This window comes from Mus pahari, chromosome 9 (genome assembly GCF_900095145.1).
Source record: "Mus pahari chromosome 9, PAHARI_EIJ_v1.1, whole genome shotgun sequence".
NCBI classification, from domain to species: Eukaryota; Metazoa; Chordata; class Mammalia; order Rodentia; family Muridae; genus Mus; species Mus pahari.
The window spans coordinates 24802721-24822969 of NC_034598.1; the positions used below are offsets into that span (position 1 = coordinate 24802721).

At 45.1% G+C, this 20249-nt stretch overlaps 1 protein-coding gene across 2 annotated transcripts in view; it reads left to right on the forward strand.

The window, feature by feature from the left end:
- The first annotated feature begins 6370 nt into the window (after positions 1–6370).
- Pla2g12b (phospholipase A2 group XIIB) overlaps positions 6371–20249 on the forward strand; it is a 22740-nt gene continuing 8861 nt past the window's right edge. For both annotated transcript variants that reach the window (XM_029542331.1, XM_021205726.2), the window contains exons 1-2: positions 6371–6717; positions 16007–16095. In XM_029542331.1, coding sequence (XP_029398191.1) covers positions 6507–6717; positions 16007–16095 — 300 coding nt within the window. In that variant the 5' untranslated portion in view covers positions 6371–6506. The remainder of the gene's footprint in view (positions 6718–16006; positions 16096–20249) is intronic.

Here is a 20249-nt window from a genome sequence, read left to right on the forward strand (position 1 = left end):
TCTACAGAGTGAGTTCCAGGACAGCCAGGGCTATACAGAGAAACCCTGTCTCAAAAAGCCATAAATAAATAAATAAATAAATAAATAAATAAATAAATAAATAAATAAAAGTCTTATGATCAGCATAGCACATATTATTGAAACATTATACATTGTACATAAAATTATGACATACATACTACTTGTGTATCACTATTATTTTTGCATTTAAAAATAAGACTTTTTTGATACAAAGTTTCTTTATTATCACAAAACGGGTAATATCTTTTAAAAACATAAATCATCACATGTAGATATGTAAAATTAATGACAGAACTGACTATATAAGAATATTTCATTTCATGGAATTGTATAAAACACAGCACCAAACTGATCAGATAGCAAAAAATTTTCACTAAAATGTTACCAAAAAAAAAAGACAAACTGGTAAAAAAAAATTGCTGAACATATAAACAAAAACTTAAATTCTAGATGAGCAAAAAAATACTCACAAACCCACAAAGCAACAAGAAACACTTAAGACCCTAATCAGCAAATATATAGACAAAAAATTTACAGAAAAGAAATCAAAGGCCCATAATCATTTGTTTTACAAATATGCACTTGTGGGGCTGTGGGTGTAGGGAAAGAGGGGAGTGAGAGAGAGTGCTCGCATCCGGCCAGAGTTCCAGTGCTCTGGGCAGGCAGACTCAGGAGGACTGCTGGATGCTTTCCATGTGGTCCTGGGTGGGCATCTGGCTGTGTGAAGCCACTGACCCCACATGGCAGGGAATGGACAAGGGACAGCCCCCCGGTACCAGGTTCTCAGTCTCTGGCATCCCATGCTGGATAGGACAGAGGAGCTGAGAACAGAATAGGGGCCCTGGGGTGACACTCTCAGCCTCAGAGATACAGGAAGCGGGCAGAGGGAGAGAGGTTCCCACACAGGCGAGAGTCTTTAGTCCGGGCCTTGATGAACAGAGACAGTCTATGGTTTTAGAGCTTTACTGTAGAAAGGCAGGGGGAAAGAGAAAAGTAGGAAGAGAGAGAGACCAGCCATGGCCAAGAGGAGAGAAGGGGGAAAGGAGAGAGAGAAGAAAGGCTAGAGAGTAAGAAAGCTTAAAGAGAGAGAGGTAAAAGCTTATAGAGAGTAAGAGAGAGAGAAAGAGGGAGAGAGTGAGGTAGGGCCAAGCAGCCCCTTATAGCGAGCTTGCTATCTTGCTGTTGCTAGGTAACTGGGAGGAGTCTAGCTTGAAGGTCAGAAGCTTGGGACATTGTGTACGTGACTGCTAGCCATGAGCCTCTCCTGTGGAGGATGTGGGGGTGGTAACTTGGACAGGAGCCAGGGGTCCAGGAGACATGAGGGAATGCCTTCCATCCCATATAGGTGGGAATTACCTCCCATCGGGTTTCACCGGGGTTCAAGACCTCAGCTTGACTGGAGACCAGGCTGCTTGTGCATAACCCATTGCCCCACATGCACTGACAACCAGGATGACTCAACGTGCTTGGGGTATCTGGGAGATCAAAGCAGGTGCAAATGTCCTGCACCGGAGTGCATGCCATCATGGTGCAAAGCCAGTTTTTCACCACATCTAAGACAGAAGGAACTGCACCATGGGTTGACTTGGCCGTTGCTTCCCATCATGTATGCTGTTTAAATTACCTAGGGTCTGAATATTGGTCCCCAAAAGCATGTATTGGTACTTAATTCTCAATGTCATGGTAATAATAGGGGGGCCTCTAGGGAAATAATTAAGTCAGCAAGATCCAAACCTCACAAATGAGATTAGTGTCCTCATAAAAGGAAACAAATTATCTACTCTTTTAATCTCTTCTTCCACAGTCTGTTAAGTTGATGGCCAAGATCACAAGAAATCTGTAAGTTACACTGTTTTCTAAAGGCTTCGGGAGGGGGCATTACATTAACATATCTTAAAATATTTTATATAACAGACATTTCACATTATATTCCCATTAATGTGACTATTCTTAATTATATATGTGACTGTTCCTTTTACTTATAGAAGTATAGAATATTTCAGATCCCCCATAATCTGTATTTTGAGATAACTTCAAAATGAAAGTTAAGATACATTATTAAGTACTAAGATTACTGTTCCTATTCTGATATACTTATGTCATAATGTGAATGTTACTTGTGTTATTATGTTAAGTACTATTAAATAAATTAATTTTTTGTTTATTTAAGACTATAGCTTTTTATTCCTTCTTTTTAAAAAATTGGGTATTTTATTTATTCACATTTCAAATGTTATCCCTTTTCCCAGTTTCCCCTCTGCAAAACCCCTATCCCATCCCCCTTTACCCTGATTCTATGAGGGTGCTCCACAACCCACCCACCCACTCCACCTCACCACCTCTCACTTCTACACTGGGGCATCAAGTCTTCACAGGACCAAGGGCCTCCCCTCCCATAGATGCCAGATAAGGTCCCTTCAGCTCCTTCAGTCCTTCCCCTAACTCCTCCATTGGGGTCCCTGCACTCAGTCCGATGGTCTGCTGCCAGCATCTGCATTTGTGTTGGTCAGGCTCTAGCAGAGCCCCTCAGGAGACAGCTGTCAGGCTCCTGTCAGCACATACTTCTTGGCATCGGAAATAATGTCTGGGTTTGGTGTCTGCATGTGGGATAGATCGCCAGGTGGGGCGGTCTCTGGATGCCCTTTCCTTCAGTCTCTGCTCCACTCTTTGTCCCCGTGTTTCCTTTAGACAGGAGCATTTCTGGGTTAAAATTTTGGAGATGGGTGAGAGGCCCCATCCCTCAACTGAGGTGCCATGCCTAACCTCTGGGTATGATCTCCACAGGTTCCCCCTCCCCTCTGTGGGGTATTTCAGCTGATGTCATCCCCGTGGGGTCCTAGGAGGCTCTTGCTTTCCTGGCATCTGGAACTTTCTGGTTGCTCCCCTCAATTCCCCATCCCCCATTGCTACACACCTCTGTTCAATTTCCTGACCCTCTGTACCTCTCCTCCATCTCCTCCCATGCCTGATTCTTCCCCTGTTTTTTCCCACCCCCTCTTCTCTTCCTTCCAAGTCCCTCCCACCCTCTACTTCCCTTGATTATGTTGTTTCCCCTTCTCAGTAGGACTGAAGCATCCACTCTTTGGTCTTCTTTCCTCTTGAGCTCATGTGGTCCATGAGTTGTATCATGGGTCATCTTGGTAGATTTTTCCTTTGATGAGTATGAAGTGCCCTTCTTTATCTCTTTTTGATAACTTTTGGTTGAAAGTCAATTTTATTCAATATTAGAATGGTTACTCGAGCTTGTTTCTTGGGACCATTTGCCTGGAAAATGGTTTTCCAGCAAATTTTACTCTGAGGTTTTACTCAGAGGAAGTGTCTGTCTTTATCACTAAGGTGCATCTCCTGTATTCAGCAAAATGCTGGGTCCTGTTTACCCATCCAGTCTGTTAGTCTATGTCTTTTTATTAGGGAATTGAGTCCATTGATGTTAAGAGATATTAAGGAAAAGTGATTGTTACTNCCTGTTATTTTTGTTGTTAGAGGTAGAATTATGTTTGTGTCTATCTTCTTTTGGGTTTGTTGAAAGATCATTTTCTTGCTTTTTCTAGGGTGTAGTTTCCCCAAGTTTTCCATCTATTATCCTTTGTAGGGCTGGATTTATGGAAAAATATTGTGTAAATTTGGTTTTATCATGGGATATCTTGGTTTCTCTGTCTATGGTAATTGAGAGTTTGGCTGGGTATAGTGGCCTGGGCTGGCATCTGTGTTCTATCAGGGTCTATATGACATCTGCCCAGATCTTCTAGCTTTCATAGTCTCTGGTGAGAAATCTGGTGTAATTCTGATAGGTCTGCCTTTATATGTTATTTGACCTTTTTCCCTTACTGCATTTAATATTCTTTCTTTGTTTTGTGCATTTGGTGTTTTGATTATTATGTGGTGATTTCTTTTCTGGTCCAGTCTATTTGGAGTTCTGTGGGCTTCTCGTATGTTCATGGGCATCTCTTTCTTTAGGTTAGGGAAGTTTTCTTCTATAATTTTGTTGAAGATATTTGCTGGCCCTTTAAGTTGAAAATCTTCATTCTCATCTATACCTATTTTCCTTAGGTTTGGTTTTGGTTTTCTCATTGTGTCCTGGATTTCCTGGATGCTTTGGGTTAGGAGCTTTTTGCATTTTGCATCTTCTTTGAGTGTTGTGCCAGTGTTTTCTATGGTATCTCCTGCACCTGAGATTCTCTCATCTATCTCCTGTATTCTGTTGGTGATCCTTGTATCTATGACTTCTGATCTCTTTCCTAGTTTTTCTAACTCCAGTGTTCTCTCCCTTTTTCATTTCTTAATGTTTCTATTTTCATTTTTATATCTTGCATGATTTTGTTCAATTCCTTCACCTGTTTGATTGTGTTTTCCTATAATTCTTTAAGGGATTTTTGTGTTTCCTCTTTAAGGGCTTCTAGCTGTTTACCTGTGTTCTCCTGTACTTCTTTAAGGCACTCATGTCCTTCTAAAAGTCCTCTATCATCATCATGAGAAGTGACCTTAAATCAGAGGCTTGCTTTTCTGGTGTGTTGCGGTATCCAGGGTTCGCTGTGGTGGGAGAGTTTGCTTCTGATGATGCCAAGTAGCCTTGGTTTCTGTTGCTTACGTTCTTGTCCTTGCCTCTTGCATCTGGTTATCTGTGGTGTTAGCTGGTCTTGTTGTCTCTCACTGTGGCTTGTCCCTCCTGTAAGCCTGTGGAGACCAGTTCTCTCTGGGAGGAATTTGGGTATGGAGAGCTGTGTCACAGGGTCAGCTCTGGGTACAGATGGAAGCCAGAAGGTAAAGAAAAAAAGTTTTAAGGGAAAAAAAATCAGGGTTTAATAGTTAAGAGCTCATACTGCTTTTACAGAGACCTGAGTTTAGTTCCAGACACCTGTGTCAGGTGACCCCCCCCCAACCTTCAGCTCCAGGGCATCCCCCAGCCTCCACAGGCTCCTATACCCACATGTGCATCCCATTCCCAAACACAATCGAGGCATTGCACATATTAGGCAGATGGTCCACTATTGAGCTGTGCCCCCTCCCCTCCTCCACAGTTTTCCTTCCTTTTTGAAGAAAGAGTCCCATGGTTCTGTTTTGATATGATCTCATCAGTTATGGCCCTGGCCCAGCCTTGGCCTGACACGGTACCTAAGTAATGAAGTCATTTAACCTCTCCCTGATTTCTTATTTCTCAAATAAAAATATCAACCTTGTCTAACAAAATAGGTGTGAATGTGTGGAGGGAGGGAGAGAGGGAGAGAGGGACAAGAAGACAGGGAGACAGACACACACACAGAGATAGAGAGACATAAGAAACAGGAAGAACGTCAGAGAGAGAGACAGGAAAGAAGAGATTGAGAAGAGACTAGTTCAGAATGTGTATGTGCTTTAAATACTGGTAGCATGGTTGCCCCTTTCCTTTCTTGTCACGCAATAGTGGTGCACACCAGAAATTCATTTTAACCACTACCCTTCCTGGACTTTAAATCTTTAGATGATCAGGTTTCTTACTTAAAACTCGGATGTTGTTGCATTTAATATTTTCTAGGCGGCTTTCCTGACGTCTGAGAAAGCTGAATGATCGTGAGGTCCACAGCGATGTCGTTTCCCAGTGATTTTATAGGTATTTCTTCACGTGACCAAGAGCAAACTACACAGAAAGTGACGCCCAAACACTGGATTCCAGGGACCAATCTCAAAGCTTGGAATCTCAAACAGGCTTTCTGATAGCAGCCTGGACTTTTATCTGCCTAAAAGGGGTTGGGAGGAAGACATCACCACCGGGGCTAAGTGTTCCCAGAAGAGACCTGGGGCCACCTTGCAATCCCAGGGGATCCCGGGATACAGCACTGAGTATAAACAGATACCCTGCAGATAGATTCTCGGAAATAGACTCATCCCTGGGAGGATAGCAGGGCCTCTGCCAGATGGAAGGATTTGAGCTAGAGACAAGGAGGGACCCAGGCAGAAACTGGGCTCGAAACCCGAACACTCACCAAGGCACACTTGGATTTTAGCGCCTGATAATCTGACTGTTATTAGATTCACCTGTGGTGAAGGTGACCCCAGTAGGGCTACCAGGGTCTCGCACACATCCTCGTGTGCCTCCCCGGGACAGGTATAGAGGAGGAAGTAGTTCAGGGGTGTGGCTGAGATCTTGGAATGAGCTCTGCAGTGGAGAAACCCGAGGTGCACAAGTGTGCTGGAGAATCCCAGGGCTCCCGTCCCCCCTTCTCAGAGCAAGCAGTCGCTCCCCTCAGCGCTCGCTTCGGGGTCCACTGGGAAGTCCCCTCTTGGGTCATCCTCATACAGCCCCTCCCACGGTTTCACCTTTGTCCTCTCTAATCGCTCGGATCGGCTCCCAGCCTCCATGGCTGTGTTTAAAGTCCACCTCTGGGGAACACAGACTGACTGTACCGATAAGCCCGGACACGGGGCTGTGTGTGTCCCCGGGGCGTCCTGGGACCCTGGCTGGGGTTGGGGACGGAGAGCAGCAGCGAGGGTCTACTTGTGAGTGCAAGATGAAGCTGCTCTGCGCCTTATTCCTCCTGTGGCTTGGCCTGGTAGGGAGCCTGGCTCAGAGTGACCCCAGCCCCAAGGAAGAGGAATCCTATTCCGACTGGGGCCTGAGGCAGCTGCGGGGCAGCTTCGAGTCGGTCAACAGCTACGTGGATTCCTTCATGGAGCTGCTGGGAGGGAAGAATGGAGTCTGTCAGTACCGGTGTCGATATGGTGAGTGGGAGCCTTCTCTGGGGGTGGGGGTGGGGAGTGCCGGCATGAGCAGCAACGCAGGTCCCATCTGTCCTACATCGGGTAGGCCAGGTCACCAGGCAAAGCAAAATCAGCTGTAGTGACATCCGAAATCCAAGCAGACAACTAAATCCTGTGAGGGGCTCAGAGTGACGTCTGGGATCTGTATCTCCTGATAAAAGTATGATTTATCTGAAACTCAGGCTCTACCCAGCTTCCTGGGAACCTTCGCTGGGGCCTTTTAGGAGTTTGCTGGAGGCAGGCAGGGCCTTCAGGAAAGGCAGAGAGGTTTGAGAGGGACCTCAGGGTCTCAGAGATGCTCCTAAGGGAAGACCGCTGAATCGGAGAATCTGCCCTGGGTCAAACAACTGCCTTCGCATCCCAAAAGCTTTGAAGGACTTTCCTCTCTGCCGCAGGCCTCTGACTGCCTGCGATTTGCCTGGATTCTGCCAAGGGAGAGAGCAGTCCAGCCCTGCCTTAGTCATTGTTATCACTGAACTGACCTGCCTGCTGCCCACCAGGGGTCCCAAGCACCTCTGCCCAGAGCCAAACAGCAGAGACACAACTGGGAACTGGGGTGGGCTCCCGTGCCTACCTTGCTTGAGTTGGAAAGCCAGCTAGGGCAGGAACTGGGGCTGAGGCCAGTTTCCCCTTCACCCTCCTGGGAAGAGATGGGAGCTGAGTATCATGTTCCTCCCTCATCCCCCAAAATGTCATGGTGTCAAATTCTGGGCCCTTCAGCATCGTGCTTCCTCAAAGTTAGATGGATAAGCACAAGGTCTGTTCACCTCATTACCTCACCTAATATCCGTCAAAGAGGCAGGAAGGGGGTTAATGCCTGCCATTTGAACCAACACAGATATTGTCGATATACCCAAGGTTTAGCAAACATCTAACAACAGTAGGACTTCTGGTAAAATGGTGAGCCCGATCTTGTTCTTCTCTCGTAAAACAGCATCAAAAGATTTCAGCAAAGTTTGGTTGGGCAGCCTCTGACTGGGCAGGACCAGCGAGCTCCCCAACTGCTTAGTTGGGGGGAGTGTCTTGAGACTGTGATCCCAGCTACTGGGGAGACTGAGATAGGTCAGCCTGGCTACACAGTGAGACACCCCCCAAGATCCCCTCTCAGCCCACTTCCTCCTAAAGGATACTTTAAACATAAATCTTTAAAAAAATTTTTTTAAATCCACAAAAATAATAGTGGCTATTTATGGAGATGCCTGGTGGTTCCATCCATTCTGGAAAGGTTCAATGTATGGGCAATGCCTCCCACTATTTGTGGTGAGAATGTTAACAGTCTGTGCTTTGGGAGTTTTGAGGTTGGGTTACCTTTCTCATTGCACACTTGCTAGAAATGATTTAAGGAAGGAAGGGGCTATGCTGGCTCGGGGTTTCAGAATGTCTCTGCCTGTTATGGAAGGACGCTAAAGAAGTAACTGTGGGCAGTGGGAGCTTGAAGTGGAGGTTGGTTCGCCAGGCGATATTAGGAAGCAGAGAGAGCTAGGCTGGGTGTCGCCTTCAAAGGCGTGGCCCTGGACAGCCACTTCTGACACACAGGCCCCCTCTCTTAGAATTAATTCTTCAGCTTCCCAAAACAGTAGCATCAGCCAGAAAACTAGCATTCAAAACAAAAACTTGTGGGGAGCTGTGTGTGTGTGTGTGTGTGTGTGTGTGTGTGTGTGTGTGTGTGTATGTGTCTAAATATACATAGATATGGAGTCCAGAGAAGGACATCTGTGTCTTGAATTATCACACCTCACCTTGATCCCTGAGACTGGCTCTCACTGAACTTGGAGCTAGGCTGGCAGCCAGAAAGTGTCAGACATCCTGTCTCTGTCTCTGTGTTGTTGGTTTTTTGTTTGTTTTTTTTTTTTTAAGATTTATTTATTATGTTCTGTATGTGAGTACACTGTCTTCAGACACACCAGAAGAGGGATCAGATCCCATTACAGATGGTTGTGAGCCAGCAGTGGTTGCTGGGAACTGAACTCAGGACCTCTAGAAGAGCAGTCAGTGCTCTTAACCACTGAGCCATCTCTCCAGGCCCCTGTCTCTGTAACCCACCTCGGGGTTACAGGTGCAGGAGCAGCTATGCCCAGCTTTTATACATAGATATTGATTTGACCTCAGGTCCTGATGCTGCGCACCAAGCATCCGTATTTACCCACCGAGGCCTCTCCCCAGTCCCCAGGGAACATTTTAGGTTCAAATGATAGCAGAGATATACAACACAAAATCATAGGTATGATTATCAGTACAGAAAATTACTAAAACTTATTTTTCCATCAAAAATGGGCCCTTTGGCTACGATCGCTCTTTCTCAGTTTCTCCTCCGCTCAGCCTTTCTGCTCTCTGTTTCTAGGAACCTGACTTTTCTTTCTTAGGTTCCACCCTGGAGATCATACAGTACGGGTTTTTCTGATTTATCTTCCAGGATGAGAGGCTTTCCTCCTTCCGATGGTATAGCATCCCACGGTTCACCCACGTTTTCTTTATCTACTCCCACATTGACGAGTGTTTGGGTTGTTTCTGTGTCGCCATCAATGCTACCATGAACAAGACAGGGTAGATGCGTTTTCCACGTGCTCAGCTCTGATGGATATATACCATATGGATATATACCAGGAGCGGGATTGCTGGGCCGTACACAGTTCTGATTTTAGCTTTTAACTTTCCAAGGAGCTTTTTAAAATGGCTACTTTTGACTGACATCCCCATCATGGGGTTATGAGCTCCCTTTGGCCATCCTAGCAAGTGTAAGGTGGTGTGTGTCCCTTGTGGTCCCCACTTGTATTTCCCTGGAAATAGGGATGCACCTTTTCTTTCTTTCTCTCTTTCTTTCTTTCTTTTTCTTTTCTTTCTTTTTTTTTTTTTGTTTTTTTGTTTTTTTTGTTTGTTTGTTTGTTTTTCGAGACAGGGTTTCTCTATATAGCCCTGGCTGTCCTGGAACTCACTGTGTAGACCAGGCTGGCCTCGAACTCCAGAAATCCACCTGCCTCTGCCTCCCAAGTGCTATGATTAAATGCGTGCTCCACCATGCCCGGCTACGGGTGCACCTTTTCATGTGCACCCATCACTTGCTGGGTTTCTTCAAATTGATTTTTGGATATTTTTTTATTTTATTTTATTTTATTTATTTTATGTGTGTGGGTGTTTTGCTTGCATGTATGGGTATCATATGGGTGCCTGGTGCCCATGGAAGCCAGAAGATGGCGCTGAAACCCCTGGAACTGGAGTTATAACTAGTTGTGAGCTGCCACGTGGGTGCCGAGTTCCCTGTTCCTCTTCTTTTGAGAAACATCTTTTTGTTTTGGTTTGGTTTTTTCGAGACAGGGTCTCTCTGTGTAGCCCTGGCTGCCCTGGAACTCACTCTGTAGACCAGGCTGCCCTCAGACCAAGAGATCTGCTTGCCTGCCTCTGCCTTCTGTGGGCTGGAGTTAAAGGCGTGGGCCACCACGGCCGAGAGAAACATGGCTTGGCCATTCTAATGTGGGGATTTTATCTATGCTATTGCTCCTGTGTGTCTTGGGTGCCAGCCCTTTCTCAGCTGCACAGTGTGCAGATACCTTCTCCGTCTCTCCGCTGCCTCCACTCTGTCACGGCTCCTTTTTTTCTTCAGAAGCTTTGCACTGCAGCAAACCTCCACTTTCTAAAATAATCTGAGACAGTCTTTCATAGGACCCAGGCTAGCTCCAAACGTTCTATGTAGCCAAGGATGACCTTGAACTTCTGATCCTCCTGTCTCCACCTCCTGGGTACTGAGATGATTCACACATGCCAACATGTCCAATTTACTCACATCTGGGGCGCAAATCCACAGATGCATGTCATCAGGCACTCCCCCCGCTGAACCACATCCCAAGCCCTGTCATTTTTAATTTTTTTTAAGAGACATTTTTATCTGTCTGAAACTCCATAGAAAAATTTCGTATCCCTGTGTTGGCCTATTTTCCCAGCAAAGGACTTTCTTACAGCCTTCACTGGGTTCCCAGATGTCCTCGGAAAGAGAAACACCTGCAGATGTAGGAGCCAGCAGATTGCCTCAGTGCTAGGGTGAAGAATTTCACAGTTCGCTGAAGCAGACAGGGGGTGGGGGGATGAGGAGTGGGGGGGGGGCGTGTTCCAAGGATCTGGGATTTTTGATATTTAAACAGGATCAGGACCAGGAAAAAGAAGACCAATGAACTAGGAAGCAACTTACTCTTTTTTAGTGTTTGGTGTGAACAGCCTGTTCTGTTGATGGATGGATGTTATCTTGCTGCCTCCCAATCACTGTACTGCTCAATGGGGCATCCCTGGAGGTTGTCTGGCAAACATGCACTGTGTCCTCGCAGGTAGCTTTTGGAAAGCAGCTGGATGAGGGCAGCCTCACCCCTGATCTGTAGTGTACCCTTCCCTTCATCTTTACAGTAACAAAAATGAGAGAGGAGAAAGGTTGATGGAGAGGGTAGGGCCTGTGGCGGGAGGTGGCGTTGCTTGGCATCTCCCGGATGCTGACTCTTTCTGGAACCTCCATCTTGATGTCTGTGTATTATGGGGTTAACTTTGTTTACACTTTACATTTTATGGGTACAAATTTGCCAGTCTCTTTCTTTACAGCCCCTGACTTTTACATCTTGATTAGAAAAGCATACTTGGTTTAAGAGTGCAGCAATCTCCTGTGATTTCTTTTCCTGTGGAAACAGTCACAGCTAAGACATAATAAATGAGTGTGGCTATGCCCCAATAAAACTTCTTTATGGGCACTCAAACTTGAATTTCATATAATCTTCACATGTCATAAAATATTATTCTTCTTTTGATTCCCGTCCCTGCTCATTAAAATAGATGAAGCCCACTTGTAGTTAGCAGGCAACTACAAGTTATAAAAGTCTGGCAACAAGGGGAGTCACCATTTGCAAGCCAAGGAAACAGAGTTTCAAGTTCTCAACCACACCAGGAAATACATTTACATGTAAACATAGCCTGTTGTGGATGCCCAGGCTCATAGCATCAACACTATAAACAACAGCTGGGGCGTGTTATCTCTGCCTAGATTCAACTGTCTCCTCCACTAAAACTTAGGCTCCATGCCTCTCTCCCAAGCAGCTTCCTGCAGCGAATAACCCTGCAGCTCACCAGCATTGTGGGCAGGGCAGCCCAGGCATTCCATTATCCTTTAAACTGACTTTAGAGGTTTCTCATCTGTGGCTTCTTAGTGCAAAAGACCAGGGGTAATTTGGGAAGCCACCAGAGTATGCAGCAATCACCTCCTGCAGTCACTAAAATGATGCTTTGGGTGAGGGGGAGCTGGAAGGACTGCTCGGTGGCTAAGAGCACCGGCTGCTCCTCCAGAGGTCCTGAGTTCAGTTCTCAGCAGTCCACAATCATGTGCAACTCCAGTTCTAGAGGATATGATACGCTCTTCTTGTCTCCAAGGCATGCATGCGGTACATAGACCCATGTGCAGGCAAAGCACCCATACACATAAAACAATAAAAGGCAATTTAAAAAGAAACTATAAAAAAGCATTGCCTGTGAATTCAGACATTAGTTTTATTTACGTTTTTCCTGATGTCTGTAAAGGGAGCTGTGTGGAACGCTTACAGACGAGCAATCTGGAGAAGAGATAAAAATTCCCTCCTTTTATTTCCAAGAGACAACATTGAATTAAATCACATGGCTCCATTTGCCCATGTGTGACTCAACTATTAATGTCAGACTGTTCCCCAGGGTCTGTTTGTCTGTCTCTCTCTTTCTCACATATATACACACACACACTCACACATACTTACACACACTCACATATACTCATTCATATTCACACACATACTCACATACACTCACTCTCTCACACTCACACACTCATTTACACTCACTCTCTTTCGCACACTTCCATTCATACACACTCACTCACACTCACACACTTTCTCACACTCCTCCTTTCTCACACACACACACATGCTCCCCCCACACACTCACACATACTTACACATACATATACTCATTCATATTTACACACATACTCACACTTACTCTCTCACACTCTCTCACACACACTCATTTACACTCACACTCTCTTTCACACACTTCCATACACACACACCCCCTCATACACACTCACTCACACTCACATACTTTCTCACACTCCTCTCTCACACACACTCACACATACAATCACACACCTGTTCACACACACATGCTCACACACATGCTTACACACTCACATACAAACACTCACACACATGGTGAGGTGATAATGGAAACCTTCAGAAATGAGGAGAATGTGAGGAGGTGATGGACGGCAGATCCTAACGCTGCAGACCCTGGGGCTTAGGTCTGAGATAGGAATTTCAGACTCAGGTCAGGGTGTCTAGTGCTCAACACCAGGAGAGGTAACTGGTCCCTTAAGAATTGGGGTGCTGAGCCTGAATGACTGCAGAAGGACTTGAGTTTCTTTCATACTTTCCACAGAAGTGTGTCTGCTGCATACATACTTTCTGAGAGTCCTCGAGTTGGTCCAGTTTATTTAGGGTTCCAGAACTGGGAGCCCGTGCTGACCTGTAAGTGCTGAGAGCACAAAGCATGGACACTCGTTAGGAAGAGCTCTGTTCAGATTCTGGCTGGTATAGACGCTGGGCCTGGCGGACCTTGCCTGTAACCCAGCCCTGCGGGGCAGAGACAGGCAGATGCCAGGCACCTCCTCCAACATGCATAATACACACACATACACACACACACACACACACACACACACACACTCCACATTCCACACACATACCACACATAACCACACCACACACATACACCACACACATTACACACATGCACCACACCACACGCATGCACGCACACAGCACAAACATATCACACACAACATACATGCACACACATACCACCACACACCACAAACACATTTCACAGGCAAATACCTTATACACACCACATATATACCACAACACACATACCACCACATACCATACATATCACACACATGCATATACATGTGCACATACATATACCACACACATGTATATGCACACATACATATACATATATACACTGCACATGCATATACACAGAATATACTGCACATGCATGTGCATACACACACATGAACTCATTCACATGCACAAAGAGATTACAAAATCTCAACCCAATATTACAAGAAAGAAGCAAGATGCTTCCATCTACCTACCAGTGATGAGGGTGAAAAATGTCCACCAGAATCATCCCCTGCTCCAGAACACCTCACACGCAGGAAATAAGCAGAACTCACCTAGCATTCAACTGAGGCCCAAGGAAAGCCAGGCTGAGCAGTAACTGTAGGTACTTAATCGGCCTGAGACTTCACAGTTACAAGCAAAGTGTGGAAGGATGGAGCCTAGATCAGTGGCAGAGTGTGCTTACAGTGTGCAAGGTCCTGGCACAGTTCTCGAACAGTCACTGCCAAAAGCAATCGTTTCTTTGTACATAAGAATTGAGGGGGCAGGGAGATGGCTCAGTAATTTAGAAGAACTCATAAGGTACCTATGCCTGTCTCGATTCCCAGCTCTAAAAGTGTCCAAAACTCTGCACTCAGCAGACATCAGCATGTGCGCACAGAGCCACACATACATGAGATTAAAAACAAAATAAGTGGTTTGGGTTTTTAATTTTATTTTTAACTCGAGTGTGTGTCTATGAGGTATGTGCACATCTGGGGTCTGTACATGTGGTGCCAATGGGGGCCAGACGAGGGCGTTGGATCCTTTGAACAGAGTTGCAGATGCCTGTGAACTCCATGATTTGGATGCTGGGAACCAAACCTGGGTCCACTGCGACTCCTTTTTTTTTTTTTTTTTTTTTTTTTTAAAGAATTCTTACTAAAAATAACATTCTCTGTCAATTATTTATCATGGAAAAAAGTTGATCCGTATTTAAAATGTGAGAAACAGCCAATTATGGTGGCACATGCTGATGTCCCAGAATTCAGATGGCTGAGATGAGAGAACTCTGGGTTCAAGGCCAGCCTGGGAGATCTCACACACACACACACACACACACACACACACACACACAGAGGCTCAGAGCATCAACACTATAACACAGCATCTGAAGTGTGTTATCTATCTATCTATCTATCTATATCTATCTATCTATCTATATCTATCTATCTATCTATCTATCTATCTCTATCTATCTATCTATCTCTATCTATCTATCTATCTATCTATCTATCTATCTATCTATCTATCTATCTATCTATCTATCTAGTGAGACCCTGGCTCAAAAAATAAAAACCCAGGCTGAAGTCTAAACTAAACCAAACACCCTGAGGATCAGTGCCCCTTAAGGATTAGAAATCATATCGAATAAAAAGAAAACAAAGTTGTACAAGCAAAACCCAGTGAAAAGTGAACGCGCAAATCTGAAGGAAGAAATCAATAGAATTCAAATGAAAAATGCAGTAATTGAAAGAAAAACTTCAGTGGGTTAATTGAACCGATTAGTTGACCTAAAGAAAATTAATAAGTGGAACAGTGTAATTCAGTATTTTAAACTAGAGTCAGAAAATAAATTAGATGAGGCATGCCCAAACTCATATGAGAGAAAAAAATGTAAAGTATGAAAGGGAGATTAATACGTCTGAAGATATATGGAGGATAGAAAGGAAATTGAGTCCAAGATGAAAGAAGCTAAACAATGAGTCAAGGAAAGTACATATGCAGGGACTACAGAAATGAGTGGCACCCATGTGCTCTGGTCCCGGAAGCAGGAGAAGGAGAGATGCCCTTTCTAGTTAAGGACAAGGATGTGCAGGGGTTGGAAGCAAGGATTGTGAAAGATGCAATGGAACCAGCTTCTTTGACACATTTGCAAGCTCTCTGAAGCCTGTGAACAAGTCAGAGCATCCAGGCTGTTTCCACGGAATCCCTGACCATCAGGCACTGCCTCTGCTGGGTAGTTCACCATGCTGTGTCTGCATCTGCGGAGACGCCCTATGCTTCCTCCAGAGCAAAGTTAACCTCTTTGATGGCACATCTACCATTCTGATGCAGTCGATGTGTGACCTCCAGTGCGCTGTGCTGTATTGGGGGGGGGGGGTCCCTCTCTGTCTGGAGGAGGTATCCAGTTTGTAAAACAGTAAAGAGAATTCCTTTGTGACCTCCTCCTCACTACCTACTCAATGGGAGAGAGCGACATTTAAGTGAAAAATAGAATATGTGTTAAGGAAATATTTATTTGATGAATAAGTGTCAAATGTTTGACTTCTAAATATTTCTTCCACTTTTCTCCTTCTTCCTGCCAGGAAAGGCGCCGATGCCCAGACCTGGCTACAAAGCCCAGGAGCCCAATGGTTGCAGTTCCTATTTCCTGGGTATCAAGGTACCAGGAAGTGTATGTACCACTAATATTACCTTCTTTATTGATGTGTTTTTAAGTAAATAAGAGCAACCTAAGTGATATCACTGACAGAAGCGATCGTTTATGGAATCTACTGGAACAGTGAGATTTGGAATTTTAAACTAGAATCGGGGAAGGGAGAGAATTTTCGGGGAAGATATTTGAGTTCATTTTCTCAAAGACTGCTGTCCCGCAGCTGAGTTTCTGGTATCTGTGAGTTTCAAAGTCACCATTGTAAGCATCAGCCACGATTTATGGCATCAGGACACAACATAAAGACGGTTGGATGATTGTGGTTTACTTAAACTAGTAATCCATTCCAGTGATGGACTAGAGTGGCTGGTACTGGCCAGAAAGAACTGATTGCTATGTTGGTTAACTTCTCCAAGCTTTGTGTTCAAAGGGTCATATCAACAATGGATGTTTGCAGTTTGGGCTAGAGAGATGACTCAGTGGTTAAGAGCACTGACTGCTCTGCCAGAGGTCCTGAGTTCATTTTATTTATTTATTTATTTATTTATTATTTATTTATTTAGGTTTTTTGAGACAGGGTTTCTCTGTATAGCCCTGGCTGTCCTGGAACTCACTTTGTAGACCAGGCTGGCCTCGAACTCAGAAATCCACCTGCCTCTGCCTCCCGAGTGCTGGGATTAAAGGGGTGAGCCACCACGCCTAGCTCTGAGTTCAATTTTTAACCACCACATGGTGGCTCACAACCATCTGTAATGGGATCTGATGCCCTCTTCTGGTGAGCAGGCATACATGCTGATAGAATGCTCATATCCATAAAATAAATACATCTTTAAAAAAAATGTTTGCAGCTTGACACACCCGCTGCTTACTGAGATTCATTAGCATATCACCGACTCCTTCTCAAACTGTCAGCCTCTCCCGGAAGCAGGCTGTGACTTGACCTCCTTGTAGATTTCTCGGACCCATCTGGGGTTTGGAGAGTGCTTGCCTTGATGCACCACGTAAACTAGGTGTAGTGGCACATGCCTGTAATCCCAGCACTCCAGAGGTTGAAACAGGAGGACCAAAAGCTCAAAGTCATCCTTGACTACATAGTGAAGTTGAGGCTAGCCCGGGCTACGTGAAACCCTGTCTCAAAAATTAGGAGGTTGGGTTGGGCGATAGCTCAGTCAGCACTTCCCTTGCAACCAAGAGGATCTGAGTTTGGTCCTCAGAACCCACATTAAGAAGCCTGGTCATCGTGGCACACGCTGGTAATGCCAGCACGTGTGGGTGAAGACAGCCAGGTGCCAGAGGCAGCAAAGTAGTTTATTTGGAATGTTTCAGGCAAAAGATGCACCCTGACTCAGAAAAGCAAGAGAATTGGCACCTGGGAAGTAATAGCTGAGGTCAACCTCTGGCCTCCACTCATAGGCTGCTATGGGTGTACACACACACACACACACACACACACACACACACATACACACAAGCACATACATGCATACCTGAGCATGTGTGAACACACACAAGCACACCTGAGCATGCATGAACACATACACACAAGCACACACACTCACACAGACACATGCACACCTGAGCATGCATGAACACATACACAAGCACACCTGAGCATGCATGAACACCATACAAGCACACACACTCATCCCCCACAAGCACACCTGAGCATGCATGAATACATACGCACATGCACACATACACACAAATCATGCTTTTGACCTGCACTATAGAAGAGAGGTTTGATATAAAATGTAGCTGGAGGGACATCAGCTATGATATTGAGTTGTATCATGTGTATGCATGTGCATGTGCGTGTGCGTGTGCCTATGAGCACACATGCATTCAGGAAGGCAGAGGGTGACACTGGAGATCTTCTTCATTTGCTTTTTCTTGTGTGAGTGTGTGTACTTGTGCATGCTGGTGCACATGCACGTGAGTGTGTGCAGTCATTTACTCTCCACTTTTAGACTTTTTAAATTATGTTTTTATTTGTTTTGAGTGTGGGGCCATGCATGCCATGGTGCATGTGGAGGTCAGAGGCAACTTGCAGTTGTGCTCTGCTTCCACTGTGTGGGTCCTGGTGTCCCAGGGACTGAACTACAGTCTTCAGGCTTGGTGCCTCGCGCTTTTAGGACATGAGACATCTTGCCTACCCTCTGCCTGTTCCTTTCTTTCTTTCTTTCTTTCTTTCTTTCTTTCTTTCTTTCTTTCTTTCTTTCTTTCTTTCTTTTCTTCTTTCTTTGTTTCCTTGTTTCCTTCCTCCTCCTCTCTCTCTCTCTCTCTCTCTCTCTCTCTCTCTCTCTCTCTCTCTCTCTCTCTCTCTCTTCCTTTGTTGTTGATTTTGAGGTGGAGGTCTCTGATTGTACCTGAAGCTCATCACTTGGCTAGGCCAGCTGGCCAATCAGCTTTAGGGAATCCATATGTCTCAACCTTCCCCCTGCACTGGGGGTTGATAGACAAGCTACCGTTCCTGGCTTTTATGTGTGCACTGGGGACCAGGACTTGGGTTCTCCAGCTTATACAGCTGGCACTTTATCAACTGAGCTACCCCCTTCTTATTTCTTACCTAGAGCTTACCAATTTAGCTAGACTGCTTGGCTCACACGCCTTGATAATCCTCTTGCTCCTATCTTCCCTGGATAGCCTGCACGCAGCCAACCTTGATATGGACATGGAGAGTTAACTATCAGATCTTGGTGGTTGCATGGCAAGTATGTCACTAATAACCATCTCAGGCCCAGAATAGTGTCTTTTTTGAAGGTCTTTTTTTTTTTTTTTAAGATTTAATTATTTTTAATATATGAGTACACTGTTGCTGTCTTCAGATACACCAGAAGAGGGCATCAGATCTCATTACAGATGGTTGTGAACCACCACGTGGGAATTGAACTCAGGACCTCTGGAAGAGCAGTCAGTGTTCTTAACCGCTGAGCCATCTGTCCAACCCCAAAGTTTTTTTTTTAATACATTTTTTCTTTTAAATTTTATTTTATTTGTTTGGATGGTTTTGTGTGTATGTTTTGGGGGCAGGTACGTCTGTGCACTTCATGCCTGCAGTACTCCTGGAGGCCTGAAGAGGGCATCAGATCCTGGGATGGTGTCATAGATTGTTAGACATCATATCAATGTTGATGCCAGGGAATCAGACTCGGGTCCTCTGGCAGAGCAGTCGGTGTTCCTAGCCTCTGAGCCACCTCCCTCCCCAGGCCCCTGGATTATATTTTAATACCTACAGCTACGCCTCCATTTTTAGCTAATTTAAGAATTTCACTGGGCTGCAGTCTCCTAAGCAGCTCTAGGACCCTTGCTCTATCTGACCTGCTGCTTGCTTATTACTTACAATTTAATTCTGCACCAACTGCAGGAAGAGTCTCCATCCTTTAGGTAATTTCCATGCGTCTGTCAGAAATATGTGTCCACACACTGATTGGCTAGAAGAAGCTTGACTGCTATTGGCTGAATATGTTTTCTTAAGTATGTGAAACTGAATGTCTTGCCTCTTTCCATGCAGTGTTTTGGTAGTGACCACCACTCCACTTTGGTAATGGGCAGTTGCTTGGTCATGGTATAATTTTAGTTTGGGGCCTGAGGCCAAGCAAAGTCCTTTTCCTTAGGCATTAGACAACCACAGCCTCTGAAGACTTACAGTATCCAGCCCATGCTGCATTTCACGAGCTGGGCTGTCTTTAACGGGATGTTGTTGTTGTGTTGTTGTTGTGTTGCTTAAGAGGACATTTTAAATTGTGAAAGCCCTTATTCTCCATCCAATGACCTTGGGTTAATAAGATGACCTTGGGTTAATAAGATGACCTTGGGTTAATAAGAGAACCTGGAAAGTGCTATTGAGGAGAGGCTCTACCACCACTGATGGCGCATTCCTCACACACGCCCTGAAAGCAGATTTGCTCCTTCTCTCATCCACATCCCAGCCTCCAAAGCCAGGTGTGGAGGCAGGAGGATTCATTCAAGGCCATAATGAGTTTGAGGCTAGCCTGAGCTATATAAGAACCTGTCTGGAAAACCAATAAGCAAGAAATCAAGCCCATGTTATCAGGAAACTGCAAAGACATCTAAGATGCCCTTCCTAGTACTAACCTCACCTGCTCTGTGATTTCATGCCCCACTGAGTGCACTCATGCACCACTGAATGCACTCTTGCACCACTGAATGCACTC